Raw genomic sequence first — 16,338 nt, forward strand, 5'->3', positions numbered from 1 at the left:
GTGCTTGCCTGTGTAATGGTGCTTTTTGAGTGACTGAGTATGAACTTCATAGCCGTTTACCAAAACATTTCAAGAGGGATGTATTTCCCATTTCTGAACAGATGATGGAATGACAGAAAGTAATTTCCTACTTGAGACATTGGGTCACATCGTCAGTTGATTAAGAAGATGATCTCTTTGCTTAGAAGGAATATTTTTGGAATCTGGTTGTTGAACCAGAATGGGGAAAGAAAACGCAGCACCAATACTTTACAATTCAATTAACAGCGCCCATGAACTACTTCCAATCAGCCAAATGCACTCTCATCAGCTTATGTTGAATGCACAGAAAGTAGCTATTTGACTCAACTGGTCATTGTCCCAAAAATTCTTCCTCCCAATTGATTCCATCTCACAATCTCAGCACATTCTTTTCTTTCCCCTCTTTTATTGTTTACTCTTAAATACATCTTCATGACTTGCCTTCACTATAACCATGATCGCTGAAGGAAGACATTAGTTCCTGAAAAGAAAATCATGGCATCTTATACCACTGCCCCCGTTTCTTCTAAAATACCACGACTCACAAAATAACAGCTGCAGACAAATTTGTAATTGGGAATGTAATGTTGTTAGTTTTACCATTGATATTTGTTTTATTATTAGCCCTTTTAAACACTGAAAATGAAATTGTAGGTCAGTATTCTAGGTGTGTTTTTCATTTGGGCAGATGTGTAAAAATGTTGCATGTTATCCTTTCCCGTTTAATGCCTTTCAAAACAGCTCACGATGCTCCATGACTTATCAAATCGGCGAGCACTGAATGAGGACGCACTCTTCCTCCTGTGCCAGCTGTATGAAACCACATTTTATCCCCCCCCCCCATTCCTGTTTAAGCATTTTCAAAACTAATTTTCCTTTTCTACTTCAGGATTGTCTCAGGTCAAGGACTCTGTCCGAAATAGAATGTACATTTAAAAACAACTGTACTGCCTTATGGCTGCTCACAAGCATGGGGAGTTAATTAAAAAAAAAGTCTGATTTAACTTGTAAACACCCCCATCATTTTGGAAACTTACATTTGATCAGCTCTTCATTTATTTTCTGCTATGAGGAATGGTGGCCCAGTTTGTCTGATCTAACCGAATAACCAAAGCATCTCATCTCTGCTTTCTTTACCTTTCTAAAAATCAAGAGCCTCTTTTTGCAACGGTAGCAATTTACTACACTTTTACTACATTTGCAACGGTAGTAAAAATACTACATCTCAATTCCAAGCCTCCACTCTGTTACTTCAATAAACATTACTATTTTTATTTCTTCTTCCCATTCTATATCATCCCGAAATAACTCTATTTAAACTTCAATGGACATTTTATCTTCTAATAATCTCTCTGTGCCTTCCTGGATTGGTACTTAAGGATGTATATGGATGGTGTTGAGGGGGGTCTCAGCATTTTTGCATTCAGCTACAACATTGATCATTGTGGTCAATTATTAACCTGCCAGACCTTGAACCATAAGAGAAATAACCTGCATTTATATAGCACATCAATATCCCAAAGGCTTTACTGCTGATGAAGTACTCAGGAAGTTTGATAATGTAGGAAGCACAAAATAGTTTAATTCATGTCAGCTTTGGTTTATGCTCTTCTCTGCATAGATACTTGGACTTGCACATCTATTAGATAATTGTCTGAAAATTAAGTAGTCTTAGATGACTGTAGTTTTGAAGAGTTTATCATTTTGAAGAGCGGAGTAGACTTGATGGGCCGAATGGCCTAATTCTACTCCTATTCCTTATTGCCATATGAACATTTTTGTTGAGAAAATAAGCATGTTAGGACTACTTCAACTGAGAATCTTGACAACCACTTTGTTGCTCACTGTTTTGCTTGGCCCTGAAAGAGTATCAAGAAATAATAGATGAAAAAAGCCAGTGAGAGGAAAGCGGCTCAAAAAATAAAGATGGGAAGCATACCATGATATGGCGGGATTGGGGATGGGGGGCAAAATTTCAATGTAGATTTCTATTTTTAATATTTTAGTTATCCATTTTTTAATTGTAGCTGTGAATGACCAGGCCAATTCTCCAGCGCACAGAAAACCATCAGCAACCTTGGCAAGCTCTACCTTCCCTCTGTCCCCTCAATTCCAATCTTCATTTCCAAAATCCTTCCCCATTTAGACCCTACGCAGACTAGCCACACCTACTTAACGAGGAGCAGGACCTCATATTTCGCTTGGGCAGTTTACACCCCAGCAGTATGAACATTGACCTCCAATTTCAGGTAGTCCTTGCTTTCTCCCTCCTTCCCCTCCCCCCTCCCAGCACTCCCACAGCCCACTGTCTTCGCCTCTTCCTTTCTTCTTCCAGCCCCCCTTTAAAATTAAAATTGTCCCCCACTATTAACTACACGCTTTAAGATGGTGTCACGTCAATGTGATGGGTTTTTATCAGCCTCTCTGGAAATATCTGGGCCAGAAATGGAAAAGAAAAATGTTTTAAGGGTAACTTCTAATTTTATTTGAGATTATGAGATGGTACCTTTATTGCATTGAAAGAAAATTAAGGAGCCAGAAAGAAATCTAATGGTATTGGACATAAATAATCAGTTCATTAACATCCGGAAGATAAGGTCTAGATCAGCATTTCAGGTGTGTGTGACTTATTGTTTAGAACAGAGGGTAAAGGAATGGAAACAATTTGTTCCTGTTTGTTTGTGCTTCCACCACAACAATCTGCAGGGAGATTCTGATTATGATAAGGTAGCAATGCAGACCAGAACGTGACTACAGCTACACCAGGAATCTTTTTGTATTTGCATTGAAAATGGCTTATGCCAAGAATGTTAACACTATGGCCTGCTGCACAGTAGGGTTTTGATTTAGATTTTATTTTTTAAATCATAGCAACGAATAGAGAGGAACTCTATTCTTTACCTTTATTAAAGTTGTGCTGAATCCGATACCTGAGAAGTCAGAGTGCAACATTGTGAGGCAGTTCTGGCAATTAAGGTTTTTTTTAAATTCTGCAATAGGCATTGTTTATCTGTTTTGATGACCTAACTTTTACAAAACTAATCAATGTGTTTGTGTAAATACCATTGCAATTCAGAAAAGTGCATTTGCGATGAACAATTTAGACCAGAATAATGTTTTGTTTAGAGATACATGATGGAAACAGGCCCTTCGGCCCGCTGGGTCTATGCTGACCATCACCTGTACACTAGTTCAATGTCCTACACACTAAGGGCAATTTATAGAAGCCAATTAACCTACAACCTGCACGTCTTTGGGATGTGGGAGGAAACTGGAGCACTGGAGAAAACCCACGGAGTCACAGGGAAAACATACAAACTCCACACAGACAGCATCCGTAGTCAGGATTGAACCTGGGTCTCTGGCACTGTGAGGCAGCAGCTCTACCTGCTGCACCACTGTGCTGCACATATTTTTGAATTAGTGTCCCATTTGTGAATTATGGAGCCAGGAGGACTTCTTCCCAGTCTCTTATCAGAAGAAACTGGAAATAAGTAAGACTACCTTCACCAGACTCAATGTCTTCCTAAATCATTACTTTGCAAGTGGCTAATGAATAATCTAGTCTACTCTCTTTTTTAATTATCTTGCACAGTGGTGCAGCTTGTATTGCTACTGCCTCACTGTGCTGGTGGCCCGTGTTTGATCCTCACCTTGGGTGCTGTGTATGGAGACCGCACATTCTCCCTGTGACCATGTGGCCTTGCTCTGAATGCTCTGGTTTCCTCCCACATCCCAAAGATGTGTGGGTTTGTAGGGTAATTGGCCAAAGGGAGTGGAGAAGAAAGTGGGATATCATAGTACTGGTGTGAATGTGTGATGGATGATTAATGTGGACTCGGTGGGCTGTAGAGTCTGTTTCCATGCTGTGTCCCTAAACTCAAACTGAACTAAAATGGTAGTCGAATGTTAGCCTCTATATCTAGAAGACGAGAAAATAAAGTGGAGGAAGTTTTGTTACCACATTGTTGAGTGGAATATTGTGCATAGTGAATATTAAACTGGAATATTGTGCGCAGTTCTATAGAAGATAAATTGGCCATGAGAAAGGGCACTGCAGATTTACAGCATATCAGTGATCCAAGGCTTAGGTTATGACCAGAAATTGCACAATAATAGCCTGTAAAAGATTAACAGATTGTTTGACTGAGGTTTTATTTTAAGATTTTGCAAGGAATTTCTAGGGTAACAGTTTTTCCAAGGCAAAATGACATAAAATCAGAAGTATTTAAGAAGGAACTACAGATGCTGGAAAATCGAAGGTAGACAAAAATGCTGGAGAAACTCAACGAGTAAGGAAGCATCTATGGAGCGATGGAAATAGGCGACGTTTCGGGTCAAGATCCTGCTTCAGACTGACGAGGGGGGAGCGGGGGGGAAGAAGAAAGGAAGAGGCGGAGACAATGGGCTGCGTGAGAGCTGGGAAGGGGAGGGGAAAGAAGGAGAAAGCAGGGACTACCTGAAATTGGAGAAGTCAATGTCCATACTGCTGGGGTGTAAACTACCCAAGCGACATATGAGGTGCTACTCCTCCAATTTACGGTGGGCTCACTCTGGCCATGGAGGAGGCCCAAGATTTCCCCTCCCGTTCCCAGCTCTCCCACAGCCCACTGTCTCCGCCTCTTCCTTTCTTCTTCCCGCCCCCACCCCCACATCAGTCTGAAGAAGGGTCTCTACCCGAAACGTCGCTTATTTCCTTTGCTCCATAGTTGCTGCCTCACCCGCTGAGTTTCTCTAGCATTTTTGTCTACCTAAAATCAGAAGTAGGTCATTGAAGAAACATGCTCCAGGCACAGGTAGATGGAAATATGGCTCACTCCCCCACAAAAAGCAGTAGTTGTTAGTTGAAATAATTAAAAAATATTTATTGATTGCTTATGGGTTAGACCATCTCATAATCAGCACAAGGATTACGTTAGCTAATGGAGAGGGCCCATCCTAGTCTTCTCTTAGAGCAATTAGAAATGGGCAGTAACTGAAGCCTTGTCAATGTTACTCAACCTCATCTTTTTTTCTAAGAGAATTTGTTACTCAAAAACAGTTAAAATGCTTTTTTTAAATAAATGACTTTTTTTTGTTTCTGCTTTTCCAGCTTTCCATGAAGTTTCAGTATATCCGAAGAAGGAGCTGCCATTCTTCATCCTGTTCACAGCAGGGCTGTGTTCATTCACCGCAATGTTGGCACTTCTCACACACCAGTTTCCAGAACTTATGGGGGTCTTTGCTAAAGCTGTAAGTACTGCTAGCTGAATTTCCAGCTACTGATATTGGATATCTTGCTTGTGAACATCCCCTATTTTCTAACCAACATAACGTAAAACGTGGAAAATAGGCAACTGAAATATTAACAATTATATTCAAAATTTGAGTCACTTAACAAACAGGAGGTCGACCTGTATCTAAAAGGGAAAAGTGAAGGTAAAGGGCCTGTCCCACTTACATGTCCTTGGCATGCAAATTACGCAACCTCGTGGTCGCGTTGAGCCGCGACGGTCCCGTGAAGGTCGCGCACGATTTCATGTGTACGCACAGCCGTCTGGAGCGCGTGACGTCATTTGAAGATGGACACAAAGCTGGAGTAACTCAGCGGGACCGGCAGCATCTCTGGAGAGAAGCAATGGATGATGTTTCGGGTCGAGACTCTTCTTCAGTCTGAAAAGAAGGGTCTTGACCCGAAACATCACCCATTCCTTCTCTCCAGAGATGCTGCCGGTCCCGCTGAGTTACTCCAGCATTTTGTGTCCATCTTCAATTTTCTTGGTCCTGCACTGGGAGTAGAAGTGGGGGCGGATCCGGACCGCAACATCCGTGAGCCCCAGGCTGAGCTCGGCAATCGTTTGCCTGCTTCTGCTGAAGGTGAGACGTTGCGTCGCGCCAGGGTCTTGGCCCTGTCCCACTTTGGCTGTCAGTTACGCGACAGGCCGTTGGCGCGCGAAGATTTTGTTCGCTACAAAAATTTCGGAGCCCCGCGCGATGTCGCGCACAAATACATACCCCTCTGCGCTTCTAAGTGGGACCGGCCCCGCGCAGCCATACGATGCCCGTGCGTCTCAACGCGATCATGAGGTCGCGTAATTTGCGTGCCAAGGACACGTAAGTGGGACAGGCCCTTTAGATTTGACTTTTGGGATCCTTGAATAAGAAGAGGCTATTCAACTCCTGAAGTTGGCCCGGCCATTCATCAAAATTGAACTTAATTCCATGTTTGTTTTGACTTCATACCTTGAAATACTGTTATTTTGCAAATTATATCAGTATTCTTAGATTGAAAATTATTTCCAAATGTAGATTTTTCAGTTTCCATCCCCAAAGTACCATTGCTATATTTAATGTATTGTAGACACTTTCCAGGATCATCAACACACTGAATTGCTTGTTGATTAATTTTGTTACTGGATTATTCCATGGTTTTATAGAATTTCTTTCTTTGTCAAAATGAGTATGGAGAAGCAACACGCAATGTGTATAGAGTCCAGAACCTATGGGTTATTATCTCAACTTGAATGGTTGGATATTTGGTGCTGAAATAGAAAGAAGATCCTACATTCAGAGTTTTGGATTTCTCTGCCTCCGATGACTCTTGATGCTCCTGTGTTGAGTATATTAATTCGGATTGATGGATTTTGATTAGAAAATGGAAGAGAAAGGCTAGAAACTACAGGTGAATTAGATGACGTGATCTTTTTGAAACGGAGCATGTCCAAGCCGATAAACACAAAGTGCTGGAGTAACTCAGCGGGTCAGACAGCATCTCTGCAGAAAAGCAATAGGTGACATTTTGGGTCGAGAACCTTCTTGAGAGTCAGGGGGAAAGGAAATGAGAGTTATAAACGGTGATGTAGAGAGATATAGAACAAATGAATGAAAAGATATGCAAAAAAGTAACAATGATAAAAGAAACAGGCCATTGTTGGCTGTGGGCCAGGTGAAAATGAGTTACAGACACTGAGACTCAAACAAGACAACATTGAAACTAGTACAATGGCTTGTGTGGGTGATGGAGAGAGAGGTGATTCAAGGGTTTCCTTGAAGTTAAAGAAATCAATATTCATACCACTGGGTTGTAAGCTAACCCACTGACCTGCTGAGTTACTCCAGCTTTTTATGTTTTATCTTCAGTTTAATTCAGCATTTGCAGTTCCTTGCTACGTATGTTCTAGCTGTTGCATGGCATCTTGAGGACGGGAATATTCTTGGAGCCTCCAACAATTAGTTGTTTAATTGTCTCCCACCATTCACGTCTGGATGTAACAAGATTGCAAAACTTCGATCTGATGATTGTGAGATGACTTATCTGTGTCTCTCGTGCTTTGCCCCTTGTGGTGAGCTGGGATTATCTGTGTCTCTCGTGCTTTGCCCCTTGTGGTGAGCTGGGATTATCTGTGTCTCTCGTGCTTTGCCCCTTGTGGTGAGCTGGGGTTAGTAGTTTTGAATTGCTGGGCATCGGCCATTGCCCTATTTAAGACAATCATGAAGTGTATACGTGCTTAAGAATAAATGACTGGAGGCACGGGCTGCAACTTAGGGTAGGGGCTGTTTGGGCACTAGGTGTGGGCTGTTAGCAAAGAAAAAAATCAATTAAGACATTACTCTCTGAATTAAAACAAAGCTAAACTATACTACACAAGCAGTGGCCAACATCTCACTGCATTAAATAGCAAGAAGGTACCATTGAGTTTACACTTAGCGGGGATGAAGCAATCAATATTTTGGCAATGTTCAGTGCATGTTGTAATGTGCATCACAGTGTGAAATAAAACAGGGTCAATGCATGTGTGGCTGCTGCTACTTTTCTAATAAATCTTCTGTCTTCACAAGGAGTATTGAGCGGGGTGGCAATGGTGGATAATAGCTAAGTCCTGCAATCTGGAGGGGGTGGGAGGGTGAGTGACGAGGAAGAAAAGCTTCTAGAATGTGCTGACTCCACTAGTTAGCGGTGTGAAACTAACCAGAGCAGTCTCAGAAGCAAGAAGCAGATCCATGTTAACTCCCCTTGCTTTTTGCAAGCATGGTTTTGCGGAATAACATTGCAACACATAAGGCAGCATAAAGTAATTGGTTTGTCTCTGCACAGCTTAGGTCAAGGCTTCTGTGATTAATGGGGAAACAATGGCCTTCTTTGCTCTGTATCATTAACAATTAGGTTTTACAAAATACAAGTACATATTTCTGGGGTTGCTATAGATGAAACAACTGTGATAGAGCTGGTAAGTTAGTATATGAAAATGTGAGCAGGTTTAAGTAAGGCCATCTGTTTATTTTAGATATGAATCCCACAAGTGCTGTGAATTAAATTGTTTAGTTTGTATTAGTCCCGTCTCTACTGAATTGAATTTTTTTCTAGCAATCCTCTAGTCTATTTACAGTCTTCAAGGGTGAAATATTTCAGGTGTCAACACATAATTGAAACAGAACGAATTGGATAGCTGCAACAAAAGGTTGGCACAGGCATTACAGACTGGACATCTATCTTCTGCAATTCAGAGAACTCAGCTGGAGCATTGCATCCACAATGAGGGTGAAGTTCAGGACACATGTCAAAGAGTCATTCTTTCAACAAAGCCTGGTCACCTCTTGATATTTTCATCCATTAGTTTGTTACTGCTAAATGCTTTCCTGGCTGTGTACCTATCGGTCACTCTTCATAGATCTGAAATGCTGCCTTTATCTAAATACACCAACACTTTTTCACACACTGTTAATCATCATCATCGTTGAAAACATCAACAGGCACGGTGCTTACAATGCTGTGTACGACAGTGACCGCAACTTCTACTGAAGTGTGGATGGCCGTTGGCTCACTATGATAGGCGGCGCGACTCTCGTCAGCAGCGGCCTCTGCAGTCCGTCTGCGTTTTTATTATTTTATGTCTATGTTTTTATGTAGTTTTTGTTATTTTTTGTTGGGGTATGGGTGTGGGGGGGAGGGGGTAACTTTTAAATCTCTCCCTGCACGGGAGATCCGACCTTTTCTTTGTCGGGTCTCCGTTGTCGTTGGGGCTGCAACGAGGAGCGGCCTCCAACAGGAAGACCGGGTGCTGTGGTGCCGACTACTCACCTCACCGTCGCGGAGCTGGCCGAGTCCAGAGCGGGTGGAGCTGTGGTGGACGCTGCTGCGACCCGACCCCCGGAGATTCGGTGGCTGCAACTGCGGGTTTGGCGGACGGTAACACCGGGAGCCCGCGGGTCCCTGGAGGGAGACCGCTTTTCGGGGCTTCTGCAGCGGCGACTTCTCCCGCCCGAGTTGCGGGGTTGAAGAGCTCCTGGAGCGGGGCCTTACAGCACGGCCCCGCGCGGCTTGGAATGGCGGCGGAACTCTGCGAGCGCACGCCGGGGGCTCTAACACCAAGACCCGGTGTGCGACCTTGCATCACCCGACGTGGCTTTAATGGCTGCGGGACAATTCGCCATCGCCCGCCGGGGGCTTTGACTTTGACTCTGACATCGGGGGGGAAAGTGCAGTGGAGAGAGAAGTTTTTTTGGCCTTCCATCACAGCAATGTGATGGATGTTTATGTAAATTATGTTGTGTCTTGGGTCTATTTGTTTGTAATGTATGGCTGCAGAAACGGCATTTCGTTTGGACCTCAAGGGGTCCAAATGACAATAAATTGAATTGTATTGTATTGTATTGTATCCGCCCTTTGACAGGTCTTGTTTTTGGTCCTGCTGGGGATCCACAGCCCCCTCCTCACCTGGCAAACCAGGTGGGGGGAGACGGTTTAGTCGTCGACTATCCGACCATGGAGCAGGTAGCATGGGATTACATGGCACCCGTGGCAGGGGAACTCCCCCTGACCTGACCTCTTATTGTTAATCCACATTTACCCCCCCCACCCCCCTCTCAAGCAATGTCTTAGTTTTAAAATTCTCTTCTGGTATTCCAGATCCCTCCAAGGCTATGCCTCCCTAGTTCTGGTACCCATTGCCACCTTCTGAAATATCTTTGTTCTTCAACTCTAGCCTCTTAGGCATCATTGATTTTAAATACTCATAGGAAGCTGTGGCTTCAGCAGCTAAGGCCCCATGTTCTGGAATTCCCTCCTTAAAGCTCACTGATCCTCTTTCTACTTTTGATGTAGTCGGCAACAGTTAGCAGACTTTTTGTCATCAACTTTAATATTTCCTTGTGTAGCGTAGCCTAGTACCAACTGATAATGCTTTTGTGCAATGCTTTGGGTTATTTAACATGTTAATGGTAGTATGTAAATTAAAGTTGCCAACTCTTAGAACAGCAATTCTTTTAGGATGAGATTTAGATGTGTTGCATAAACACCCAGGCATCAAAGTGCTATCTTTAGCCATTCCACAGAAAACCTTGATTTTTGCTGGTGTTTTATTTACAAATTTGTGAACAGTTTGTGAACTTAATTTGTGAACAGTTCAGAGCTCCCATTTTAACCTAACTTTTAGTAACTAACTTAAATGAACTTTAGAACTGATTAGATTCAGAGTAAATGAATTCATTCAAGATAATCAGAGCAGCAAGCTACTGTACTCCTGAAGCATGCTTTGCAATTGGCACACATAAGTGAAATTAAATAGCACGATTCACTCTTTCAAAGTCATTAAAATCATTTGAAAGTAGTTTTTCTCTATTCATAAATGTTGTTGCTAACACCTCAAAGCAAAAGTAATCACATGACACCATAGGATTCTGCCCACATTTATATCCTACAAAAGCATTTTTACATACTGCATCATCTAATCGTATCACTGTATTCTTTGATTCCTGCATGCATTTAACTGCCTTTCCCTTAATCGTATTGATGACACGTGCATATCCACTCCATGATGTGGCAAGTTCCATGCTCTAAGCACAATTTGATTCAAGAGATTTCTCCTGATTTATTTTGAGATTTAATACTGACTGTCTTATACCATTGGTTCCGAATTTTGGACACTCAATAAGTGCCTAGATATACTCCTGATACTTACCATTTTGGCTTTTTAAGACCTTTATTTTCAAAATACACATTCACTGTCCTGGGTGAGACCTGATCAAAGACTGCACCGCAAAGTTTTTTTTCAAATCCTTGCGCTGTTCTAAGTTGAAGCAAAACTCTTACAGCAGGTCTCCTATAGAAATGAATGTCAACAGCATTTTATTTACTCTATGTTGACCATGGATGCTGTGGCAGCTCCTGAATGTTTGAGAGGAGAGTAGGTTGATTAGTGGTCATATGCCAGCTGCATAGTATTGTCTGGTGCATTTTAGGAAGGCTGTGAAGGTCTTGGTGAGACTGCATTCGAGAGGATTTAGTCGCGTGATGCAAGGATAATAAGACTTAAGCTACAAGGAGAAAGTGAAGAATCCAGGCTTGAGGGTGCAGAGTTTGCAGAGTATATTTTGTGGAGATATAATTAACACTGGAAAAATGTTTTGATACAAGAGCCCTGAGATTTCAGACGATATGAGATGAGTAACTTTTTTGGAGTGTATTATTAAAATCTATCTTTAACAATCCGAAAGAGTGAGGAAAGCAAATTCAAAGTCAAATTAGATATTTGCACACAATGGAAGAATTGGCACACTGTAGGGAAAGATAGAAATTAGTTGGATACTTTCAAAAAACCCAGTACAGATAGAAACTGCCTCCTCTGTGCTGAGATTCTATTGAATGTTGATCACTTCCAAAATGTTCTGATGGACCTTGAATTCCATTATGTAGATGTGCAACAAGAGTTTATTTTGCATTGAGATTCAGTTACAAGCTTGCAGAGGAGGTCAAGGGCTTCATGCTGGGTCAAGCAATCATCTAACTCATGCTGATGAACACACATGCTTCACAATGTTTCAGGATGGAAGCTATCAGTCTCAAATGAAGTTGTTACTATATATATTTTCGCCAAAGGAATAAAGTTGTTATTGTTTCTAAGACAAAGTTCAGTAGAAACAAAGTAGAGCAATCGAAAATTACTCCCCCATCCACCCTTTCTCTTTCTTTGGCTTGAAATATTTCTCTATATGTCCTTTAAAGGTTACTTTCTCCGCCATCATTTATACTGTCCACCATAAAGCATTGCTCACACCACCCACCTAAAACTTCATGAATCCTCCATTCTACTATTCTGATACCTGATGGTTCAGCATGTAGCTCACTCAGTAATGTTTGTCACACTCCCCTTGCATCTGCCAGGACCACGGTTCCTGCGTTTGTATTGAACCCACCTAGTTCACTGCAGAATTTATTATCATGAAGGTGTAACTGAGTTGCATATTAATAACATTAATGTCCAAAAGTCTAGAAAATTTGAAAAAGACCTGACTGTGCCAGGTTATCAGAGTTTTACTGTACATCTGTGGGTGGTGCTCTTGTATGCCAGTGGAATAAAGTAAATTTAATTGTTGCCTGACCATTTTGCACAGGACAAGTCTTTTCCATGCTTTTGAAGGTGTAGTTTTGAGCCAACCTGAGCACTCAATAGAAGGATGAGCGGACATCTTATTGAAACATATAAGGTTGTTAAGGGTTTGGACACGCTAGAGGCAGGAAACATGTTCCCGATGTTGGGGGAGTCCAGAACCAGGGGCCACAGTTTAAGAATAAGGGGTAAGCCATTTAGAACAGAGACGAGGAAACACTTTTTCTCACTGAAAGTTGTGAGTCTGTGGAAGTCTCTGCCTCAGAGAGTGGTGGAGGCAGGTTCTCTGGATGCTTTCAGGAGAGATCTAGATAGGGCTCTTAAAGATAGCCGAGTCAGTGGATATGGGGAGAAGTCAGGAACGGGGTACTGATTGGGGATGATCACATTGAATGACGGTGCTGGCTCAAAGGGCCGAATGGCCTACTCCTGCAGCTATTGTCTATTGAGCCCACTGGACCTGTCAGTGCAGAAACAAGGAACTGCAGATGCTGGTTTACACAAAAAGACCCTTCAGCACTTTGTGCTGGACCTGACAGTGTTTTGAGAGGTTTAATATAAAAAGCATTGGTCGAATTAGTCTCGCTCTTTACATATAAATGCATTAATCTCTTCTCTTTTTGACTTCATTCCAAAATGTGGACGTTTTGTAGTGTGGAAACAGGCCCTTCAGCCTCACTTGCCCACACTGACAATAAAGGCTTGGTCACAATAAAGTGAATCAGAAGAAAACCAACAGGAACTAAACTAGAATCATTAAACCCACATGTGGGAAATCTGAAAATAAAACAGAAAATGCTCGAAGCACTTAGCACTTAGTTTGTGGAGAAAACAAATTGGTAATGTTTCAAATTTTACACCTTTTGTCAGAATTGGGAACAAGAAAAGCAAATATGTTTTCAATAGGTTAGTGAGGGATTGATAGAATTAATAGCAAATTACTTAAAGTGGTAGTTAGAAGCCCACAATGTGTTATGTGAGCAGAGCAGATTGTGACATAATTCCAATGGGAAAAATGTTTTTACTCAGTGTATTAGTCATAGAATCCAACTTGCCCATGCAAACCAAGATGCCCTATCTACAATAGTCATGCCTGCCGTGTTTGATCTATGTTCCTCCAAACATTTCCTATCCATGTACCTGTCCTAATGTCTGTTAAATGTTGTTATAGTACCTGCCTCAATTATCTTTCCTGGCTGCTCATTCCATATACCCACCACCCTCTGTGAAAAAGTTGCCTCTCAGATTTTCTTATTGGATCTTTCTCCTCTCACCGTAAACCTATAACCCCTAGTTCTTGATTTCACTATTTTGGGTAAAAGGCTCTGTTCATTTACCATTTATGAACGTATACACATTTATAAGATCATCCCTCATCCTCCTGTGCTCCTAGCCTGCCCAACCTCTTCCTTCGTTCAGGCCCTCAAGTCCTGCCAACATCTTTGTAAATCTTCTCTGCACTCTTTCCAGCTTTACCCCTCCTTCCTGTAGCAGGGTGACCAAAACTGAACACAATACTCCAAATACGTTCTCACCAACGTCTTGCACAACTATAACATAACATCACAACTTATACGCACAATACCATGACTGATGAAGACCAATATACCAAAATCCTTATTGACCTCCCTATCTACTTATGACGCCACTTTCAAGGAACTATGTACCTGCACTCCTACATCCCTCTTCTCTACAACACTCCCCAGGGCCCTGCTATACAGAGTGAAGATCCAACGCTGGTTTGACTACCTAAAATGCAACAATCTATGACTTTGCTCATATCTACATTCTCTGCTAACCATTCATCAGTCCACTTGTTCTACTGATCAAGATCCTGCTGTAATTTTTGAAAGCCATCTTCAATACCACTCACTTTAGTGTCATCTGCAAACTTACTAATCATGCCTTCTACATTCCCATCAAATTGTTGATATAAATCACAGACAGCAATGGGTCGAGCACCCAATCCCTGAGGCACACCGCTACTCACAGGCCTACAGTCCGATTAAAAGCCTTCCACCATCACCCTCTGCATTGTCCCATGAAGCCAATTCTTTATCCAGTCATAGTGTTGACCTCGCCACAACAGGTGAGGCAAACATAAGGAATCTCTGTGAGAAAGAAAAATTGAAAAACATGTTAATCCTACATATGATAGAAGAGCAATAACCATCAGCACAGACTAATTGAAATATGAATCATATTGTAATCTATAATGTCAGAATCCAAAAGATTTCAGACATGTGCTCAAGTCTTGGAGTTCATTGCCAACCTCGAGTGATTATTGTTGGAAAGGTTTGGACAATATTTGAGTCTCAACATTTCAAAGCCAACAAGAATCTTCAATCAGTTCCTCAAATGTTTATTTTTAGTTTTAGAGGTACAGCATTTCCCTGGGACTGGCTACAGTTCCCAGGTCACGAAAACTAATTGAAAAAAATAACCGCCTGCGGGCTGGATGATTTCGGGTTACGGGTCGGATCCGTGGGCCGTAGGTTGCCGACCCATGCCTTACACGATTCTGCAAGCTTGCCTGCGTAAGAAAGTAGATTGCAGAAGATGAATTTGCTTCTTTGCAACATTTAAATTATAAAAAAGAGCTTATAACCAGTCAGCCTACACGTGACCTCTAACTTGGTTGAGTAAGCTACAAGGATGCAGATAATCTTTCCTCATCATTAGATCAGTATATTAATTTAGAAACCTAACATTGATCTACTCCTATCACAGCATCCAATAGTCTTTAAAAAAGTTTGGAAACATTTAAGACTCTTGCCGAGAATATCATTTGAGCAAAGAAAATTATTCTGAGCCATCAAGCCGACAGTTTATTATTATTATTATTATTATTATTATTATTATTATTATTATTATTATTGTGTAATAAAGTAATGCGTTTGATTCTTGTGTCCAATATTAGGTTGCTAATCCAAACAAACTGCTTTACTCACCTTCCACTGCTTATATTTCAAACCATTTTCAAGACTGGTTTTATTTTCATGATGGTTATGTTTGCCGTGATTTGAACAGGGAAAATGTGGAGTTTTTCATTGTTATTTTCATTGTTAAATGTGGAGTTTGTCATTGTCATTGACATTCTGGAGATTAATTTTGCAAATATCTTTGTATTTCCCTCAGAGGTTTGGTATGACATGTCTAGCAAGAGGCAAACAAAAAGATATGTGTGGTTTTATAATGCTGCTCCTGTATATTAATCATAAGGCATACTTCTAATCTCTGTTTCCTTACTGTTTAATATCTTGCAGTTCTTCAGTACGCTCTTTGCACCCTTCAACTTTGTGATGGAGAAGATTGAGAGTGTCTTACCCTCCAGCTTCTGGCACCTGCTGACCCGAATCTGACAGAAATGGTTCATAAAAAACAGACCCAATGCTCTTCCTCCCAAAATTCAACAACACCATCAATACCCCCACCCTCCTGCTCCCTCCTCCCCCTTCCATCGCCATCCTCGCCCCAACCCTTCTCTGTGGATCTGTCAGTTTTCAATGGAACACTGACCAGGCTAAGCCGAAGGGAAGAACAAGGAGAATGCTACTACTGCAAGTCGGATACACTGTTACTTTTGCCAAGTCTGGATTCTTTAACCTTTTATCAAAGAACCAAGGAGAAATTATTTCAGTTTCTACTTGCAAACATGGAGAAATGGACAAAAAAAATCAAAAGGGAAAAGAAATAAAGTTAATTTGTGCAATGTCTTTCTTTGTGTGACTGAACCACATTTTATTTCCATCACACCACAATGTTACAAGGATTACAAATGACTTAGGCATTCAGTTCATCTTGCTTCAGCTATTTAAAGAATTTCTATTGTGCCTCCCCAGTTGGATACGTTTGTTTCTTAAATATTTCCAAGATTTTTTACAAAGATAGCACTCTCTGAAAGGTTATTTCATTTGCTGAACAATTTTTATGTAAAGATTTTCCCGATGTC

At 41.4% G+C, this 16,338-nt stretch overlaps 1 protein-coding gene across 4 annotated transcripts in view; it reads left to right on the forward strand.

The window, feature by feature from the left end:
- The window catches only part of LOC116986719 (suppressor of tumorigenicity 7 protein homolog), a 139,998-nt gene extending 123,896 nt beyond the window's left edge, over positions 1–16,102 (forward strand). For all 4 annotated transcript variants that reach the window (XM_033042316.1, XM_033042318.1, XM_033042319.1 and 1 more), the window contains 2 exons: positions 5,114–5,253; positions 15,653–16,102. In XM_033042316.1, coding sequence (XP_032898207.1) covers positions 5,114–5,253; positions 15,653–15,748 — 236 coding nt within the window. In that variant the 3' untranslated portion in view covers positions 15,749–16,102. The remainder of the gene's footprint in view (positions 1–5,113; positions 5,254–15,652) is intronic.
- The last annotated feature ends 236 nt before the right edge of the window (positions 16,103–16,338 follow it).

Source organism: Amblyraja radiata, chromosome 24, assembly GCF_010909765.2.
Source record: "Amblyraja radiata isolate CabotCenter1 chromosome 24, sAmbRad1.1.pri, whole genome shotgun sequence".
Lineage (NCBI taxonomy): Eukaryota > Metazoa > Chordata > Chondrichthyes > Rajiformes > Rajidae > Amblyraja > Amblyraja radiata.